This window comes from Penaeus monodon, chromosome 4, assembly GCF_015228065.2.
Source record: "Penaeus monodon isolate SGIC_2016 chromosome 4, NSTDA_Pmon_1, whole genome shotgun sequence".
NCBI lineage: Eukaryota > Metazoa > Arthropoda > Malacostraca > Decapoda > Penaeidae > Penaeus > Penaeus monodon.
This window is the reverse complement of record NC_051389.1, coordinates 38,872,567-38,880,066: the sequence shown is the minus strand read 5'-3', so window position 1 is coordinate 38,880,066 and position 7,500 is coordinate 38,872,567. Positions and strand designations below refer to the sequence as shown.

At 39.3% G+C, this 7,500-nt stretch overlaps 2 protein-coding genes across 4 annotated transcripts in view; one reads left to right on the top strand and one right to left on the bottom strand.

The window, feature by feature from the left end:
- The window catches only part of LOC119572200 (superoxide dismutase [Cu-Zn] 4A-like), a 42,878-nt gene extending 39,743 nt beyond the window's left edge, over positions 1–3,135 (top strand). For both annotated transcript variants that reach the window (XM_037919175.1, XM_037919174.1), the window contains exon 5: positions 2,682–3,135. In XM_037919175.1, the coding sequence (XP_037775103.1) occupies positions 2,682–2,978 (297 nt within the window). In that variant the 3' untranslated portion in view covers positions 2,979–3,135. The remainder of the gene's footprint in view (positions 1–2,681) is intronic.
- Positions 1–7,500, bottom strand: part of LOC119572199 — a 62,107-nt gene that overhangs the window by 48,405 nt on the left and 6,202 nt on the right. The window lies entirely within an intron of this gene.

The following is a 7,500-nucleotide window of genomic DNA, read 5'->3' as shown; positions in this document are numbered from 1 at the left end:
TACCCTGCTTATCCCCTGCGTCATCTGGCTGCAGAAAGACTGCCCTTTTTCTTATTCACACACGGCTTCGTGACCACTGCCAGTGCACGAGGGAGTTATCTCGTTGCCTGTCCGTCCGCTTCGGCTAAATACATCAGATAGGGGAAATCCCTCTAAAAGCGCGCGTAAATTCGTCTTTGTTGGCAGACGCTGAATATAGTGACGTGGAAACCGCCAAAAATACCGCCTCACTCCCCATGTCGAGAAAAATGTGGGGCGCGTTGAGAACATAAGCTTACCGCCTCCCCTGAAACTTTTCGCGTCCCTGTAATTATCCCATGTGTGGGCGACTTACACCGCTGTAACGAAGTATATACGGAGGCGGCGAGGCTGTTTACTAAACAAATGAGATATTTTGAAACCAAAGTACGGGCGGAGGATGTTCGAGTTATAAGTCTTCTAAAAGATGTAGATATTCCAACAATTTGGCTGAGATAGCCATTCACTCAAGGGAAAAAAATGTATTGGAGCTGATCCAATTTTTTTATGGATGCCTTGAAATAAAATGAGAATATCCCCGTGGCTCTTTGCTTCATGTAAATGTAGCTTGTAATTCATATTTGCTTCTTATAGGGTAAGAATCAAGCTCTAAAAAAGTGACAGTTACGAGTAGGTCAAATATCGAGTGTTTATTTCATGCTTGACGTTCCCCGTTCGTGCCCGAGTTGCCTCTTGTGACAATGCAAGGGCACGAACCACCGAAGTCCGTCGGGAAGACATTTCATCACTTGGCGTGACTGGTTCAGCGTTGCCGTCGTTCAGGTCCCTTCTGCACGCCCTTTGTGGCATTCCTACCATTGAACTTTTTTCTTCTAAATTTGTTAATCTACATGTAAAGGAAAGGCAGGGGCGTACTTATAAGCTACTCATATTGCAAAGGAAAATTGTTCATGGGTATTTATTTGAAACTGCATATGTTTAAAAAGGAAAGAATTTATGAATGAGCCTCTTGGATATCTAAATAGAAGGCAGCTACAGTTCAGTTTAATGGCCACGTCTATGGCACACATTTGGTAGTATGTGTGTGATCTTACACGCATTATTCAAACCCTTACGCATGCGTGACATCTTAAGAAAGGATAGAAAATAACATACTGCTATCTCCACCGTGACTTGCATTTGTTTTGGTGACACTTGACGCTTGAGTCAGTGTTTGTGCCTTTCACTTTCCTCGAGGATGGGCGCCGCGGATCTCTTTGGCCGCACTCCTCGGGTTGTGTTTATGCAAATATAGCCTTATTTATGCATTGACTGGGAGGAAGACAAATAGCCACACCTACACCTATACCTACACCTACCCACACACACACACACACACACACACACACACACACACACACACACACACACACACACACACACACACACACACACACACTCTCTCTCTCTCTCTCTCTCTCTCTCTCTCTCTCTCTCTCTCTCTCTCTCTCTCTCTCTCTCTCTCTCTCTCACACACACACACACACACACACGTATGAACGTTAGCATGTGTATGTGTCTGTTATATAATCACAGGTAAAAATACTTCCTCACCAAAGGGCTGATCAACAAAAGAGATGAGAAATGCGTACAAAGTCACTGGTTTTATAAGGGAAATATCAGCAAAAGCACAGAGGCAGTAGCACGGCCTCAACATGTGGCTCTGCCAGCTTCAGGAGACACTTTATGAGCCAAAATAGACAAGGACGAAAAGACTAATCCTGTCGCAAGGAAGGTACACTCGCCCTTTCTGTTATACTAGTCTCGTGCTCATGTTTTAAAAATAAGGTTACATCTATCTAATACTGTATCGTCAGGAATAGTAATTTGGGCTTTAATGAAAAAGTAGGTACGCCGATGTAAATTAACCTCTGAGTTATAAGATATGAAATACTAATACTGGTAATAAGCCAAAGTTTGCTCCTCGCTCTTAGTTTGGCAGCGGAGAAAGATGTCAGCGAAGAGAATCCATTTCACGGGCCTTTGTAGTGGCCACAGTGAGTCAAGCCGGCACTGCTGTCACGCACGTCCTCCGCCTGGCACTGACAGGCACTGCGGCTTCCATTCTTCGGCCGCCTCCGCCCCGCTGACGCTCTTAACCTGCCTCGCGCTGACTCACCTGCAGCGCAACTATTCCCGCTCTTGTCTGTTTACATTACGCAGATATTTCAGCCGTTTGTTGTCATTCCTTATCAAAGCCGGAGTTCACCTGGCACTTAAGCGGCGTGTCTGCGCGCTGGACACCGGGGCACACAGCCCGGGGGCTTGGTTGGTAAATATGGTATAGAAAGAAGGAAAAAATGAAACAGCTTCGCATAGCTTGAATTCTCGCTACGATGTTCACAATCATGCTTTTATCGTTTTATGTCCAAAGATTTTACGGATGACACTTTATGCCAATGACTCGAGGAGAAACAGTAATGCCGCTTTGTTAGACTTTGTCTTTATTTATCAGTGTCTGGGAAATAAGTCTCGTAATTTTCTTGTGATTTTTTCCCTAGCATTGGATATAATATAGCCATGTAAATACATAAGGAAAGTCGTGTATTATGATATTTATTACCTATTTTTATCGTGAGTTCCGTTCGCAGCAACACACGTCCTCAATCCCCTTTCGTGCTTGCTGCAAGCCTCGGTTCGTGACCAAACTTCCTCTCCCGCAGAAAAACCACGGCAGCCCCCTGGACTTCCACCGCCACGCCGGCGACTTGGGCAACATCATCGCCGATTACAACGGCGTGGCTCGCATCTCCCTCTTCGACAGACACATATCTCTCGACCGGAACTCTCCGGTTTACGTCGGCGGACTCGCCTTCGTCGTCCACGCCGGCGAGGACGACCTGGGGCGCGGCGGGGACGCCGAGAGCCTCAAGACGGGCAACGCAGGCGGTCGCGAAGGCTGCGGCATCGTCCGCGTGGCGCAGCGATACACGCAGACAAAGTCTTCCTACTACTATTAAAATTCTCTCTTCTTATTTACTCCCATGCGTCATTTTAGACGCGACTGTTATAGTAATTATTAAGGCCTATATCACTGAGGCAGCACCTTGCTGCCGGTTGTTCAAAGGCATTATTATACCCAAATTGGACACACTGTAAATAAAATAATTCTATGAATTTACAACTTATTTTAACCGTATATTAAAAGGTGTCAATAAGGTAAGTTGGCGTTTATTAGTGACATTTATGTTTTTTGGTAAAGACTTGAATAAACGAAGGTCGCTATCATATGACCCAATAAACATAACCCCGTTTTAAAAGAAGATTCGTAACATTATGAACTGTCGGGGTTGATAATTAGTTTGATAACTTCCATCTCATCCTGACCATAAGCATTATCATTATACCGATAATTAACCAAAATCATAATGATTCTTATTAAATTTTCTGAGCCTGAAGGTAGAGGGATATCCATGACCTAGATTTGTATGATAGATAGTCTTCTCGTGTGCATGAAAAATTGATTGTCTTAGCAAATGCGCAGGCCGGTCCAAAAATGACAATGGAGAGAAAAAATTCCTCTAGTATATAAGAATACACAGGGCCCTCTCCTCGCTGTCAACGCTGGGTAAATTACCGTAACGAGACAAGTGAAGGACGACCCACTCTAGGAAAGGGAGCAAGGGGAAATGTGCTTAGTAGATCTGCTCAACGAGTCGCTCTCCAGAGATATCGACATCCAAGGCAGTTTCCCATAAAAGAAATTATGCCTTTTATCACACAGTCCACGACAAAATCAGCAGATCCAACACGCGGGCTCCCACAGCGCCTTTCCGCCCCACCATTCACTTGCGCGAGATATATTGTGTACACAAGTCTCTCCTGACGCAGCGCGACACTCGTTCTTGGCACGTGGCGGGCGCGGGAAATAGATTACGCTCGCTCTGTTTTTGGCCGAATTCCTCGGTTTATCCAAAGCAAAATAACAGTGAGCATTTTTGGACGCCTGTTATTTCGCTTGATGTTATACGTACGGGAAAAAATGTCAAAGGTTATTTATTGTAAGTTCATGGTGCCGCAAAAACGCCAGTTCAAGCGAATAACTATGAGATATATGACGGAAGCACAGAGGCATCAAAGCATGCAAAGAAACTCACTTGACTGAGCATGAATACGGAGAGAACTATGTTCGAGACGGAAATTGTAATGACAGAACATATCTTGCTTGTGCTACTAGGAGGACATTGCAAAATGCGTGAAGAGGGTTTACAAGACAGTGTGTACGACTTTTAAAGTTTGTCATTGCTACAAACTTATGGCATTTTGGTACTACCGTTTCCCCATTTAGCAATTGTTTATCATCCTTTTCGAATAAATTTACTCCTAAAGGAATGTAAGCTAAAATCTTACTTTTTATCATAGATAATCAATTATCGTTTGCTTTACAATATGAACCACAACCAAATAAGACTGACAAAGGGATGGATGCACTATGAACACAGTTAAATATCTCTTAGATGACACAGTTGGCTACAAAAAGCGACGTGGACCAGATGATTTGGCGCGCGGTGGCGGCCGCGAACCGAGCGGCTGCTCCGGACGCCTTCGGGGCCCGGGCAAGAGGGGCACCCAGCGGCGATGGCGGCAGGAGGCTCGCAATGTCCAGTGATATATGATACAAGAAACAACTCTGCAAAGGTGTAAGCTTGAAATTTCTAAGAAGATTTCCTTAAAAAATCGTGATTGTAAAATTGCATGCGCTTACTTACATATAGTAAGTATATGCTCTGTACGTTTATGCACATATTGTGTCTATATACATACACACACATACGCATCTATATATGAATACACATACATACATACATGCATACAAACACAACACACACACACACACACGCGCGCGCGCGCGCGTGCGCAATGTTTGTGCATATTTGCACGGATTTGCATACACTGGGTAAGTCACTAGATACGGTAGTGGGAAATTCTACCATAAATATGATGTTGAGTTGAGAACCACCAACAATGATTAACTAAACACCCACTTCCCTGGGGAGGGATCAAGGGTCAGCCACCCCAGTGTTAAGACCCTGGCAACTACGCAGTAGTCGTCAAACACCGCATCGGTGATGGCTAGAAAGATAGATAGATAGATAAAGAGATATGGATATATATGCATATATAAATATATATATTTATATGATATATATATACATGTATATATATGATATATATATAAATATATATATATATATAATATATATATATATATATATATATATATATATATATATATATATTTATGTATATATATATATATATATATATATATATATATATATAGACAGATAGATAGATAGATAGATAGATAGATAGATAGATAGACAGATGGTGTGTGTGTCTATTTATGTATATTATATATATATATATATATATATATATATATATATATATATATATATGTATATATATGTATATATATATTTATACATATATGTTTATACATACAAATATATATGTATGTGTAAATGAATATATACATACATATATACATGTATATACGTATATATATAAGAATATATATATATATATATATATATATATATATATATATATATATATATATATATATATATATACTTACATACATACACATATAAATACACATACAGATGTGTGTGTGTTTGTGTATCTGCGTGTAAGTGTGTGTTTGTATGTATGTATATCCATGTGTGTGTGTGTTTATATGTATAAATGTATCTATCTATCTATCTATCTATCTATCTATCTATTATATATATATATATATATATATATATATATATATATATAATGTATATACATACGTATACACACAAATATATATATACATACATATATACATACATACATGTATGTGTATACATGTGTGTGTGTGCTTATATAAATACATGCACATATATGTCTGTATATGTATATATTTATATATATATGCATACATATATAATACATACATGTATATATATATTGTATATATACACATCTGTCTACCTATACATATATATGTGTGTGCAAATAAAACAACGAAGGGAAGAATAAAAAAAAAAAAAAAAAAACATGAATATGCCGAAGGCCTTTTCGCGTATTGCTTCTTCACACACACACACGCATACACTCATGCATATCTGTGTATATGTATATTATATATATATATATATATATATATATATATATATATATAATATATATGATAGCTATTATATATACATATGTGTACATATGTATATATATATATTTATATACATCTTTCTCTCTCTCACACTCACACATATATATACATATATATATATATATATATATATATATATATATATATATATATATATATATATATATATATACACATATGTATATATAATAGCTATCATATATATAATATACATATACAGACAGAGAGAGAGAGAGAGAGAGAGAGAGAGAGAGAGAGAGAGAGAGAGAGAGAGAGAGAGAGAGAGAGAGAGAGAGAGAGAGAGAATATAAAACAATATCACACTAAATTAACGGTACTTGTCAGAGCATAAAGCTTGTCTCTGTAGACCATCTAAATTATAGTTTCTACCACCGAAATACATTTGTCAGACTGGATATCTTTTTTCAAGACAACTGAAAACGCACCAGAGATATTGTGCTTCACAAAGGCCGTTAAATGCTCTTACGCCCGCACTCCCCCCTCACCGATCCCAGCCCTTTCAACCCCCTCTCCACCTTATTACGGGACTTGCGTGACCTCTGTTCGCCTTCCTGTTGTTGTGTGGAGGCCTGACCTGCCCTGGAGCGATCTCTAAACAACAAGCACCTTTACCCTCGCCCCTTAACCCAGGTCGTTTCAGGTCAAAGATTTCATTTTTTCGAGAATTACCCACTTTGTCTATACGGAAATTATACTTTAGAAATGATACTATTAAATACGTAGTTTTACGGTTGTTACATATTTATAGGTTTCTAAATGTCCTCAGAAGAATGCTCAGGATTTCATGGACAGAAAGAGTTACTACTGAAGAAGTTTTAAGAAGAGCAGGAGTTAAAAGAACCTTGATGAAAGTTATCAGGAAAAGGCAGATGCAATTTTTAGGACATGTAATGAGATGTAAAGGATTGGAAAACTTAGTGTTAACAGGAAAGATAGAAGGAAAGAGAAGCAGGGGTAGACAAAGGTAGAAGTTCATCACCAGCTTGAACAAAGATCTCAATATGGGCAGAAGTGACTTAGAATTGCTAATGTTGTCAACAGACAGAACGGGATGGAAAACTATGATCGCCAACGCCCTGAAAGGACAAGGCACTTAGAAGAAGAAAATGTACTGATAGATGAAAAAGTGGCAACTTGGAGGCCGCTCTAAAGGGGAGCAAAATAGCGCTCGGATTGGCCCTTCCCCCATTAATTATTATAATTACCAATCGTATGGGATTTAATCTCTTGGCGTTTTTCGACGATTTTTTTTATTTGTTAAATCGCTCGTTTCTCTTTCTTCTCTGGTTTGAAAAAAATATCATATTTCATAT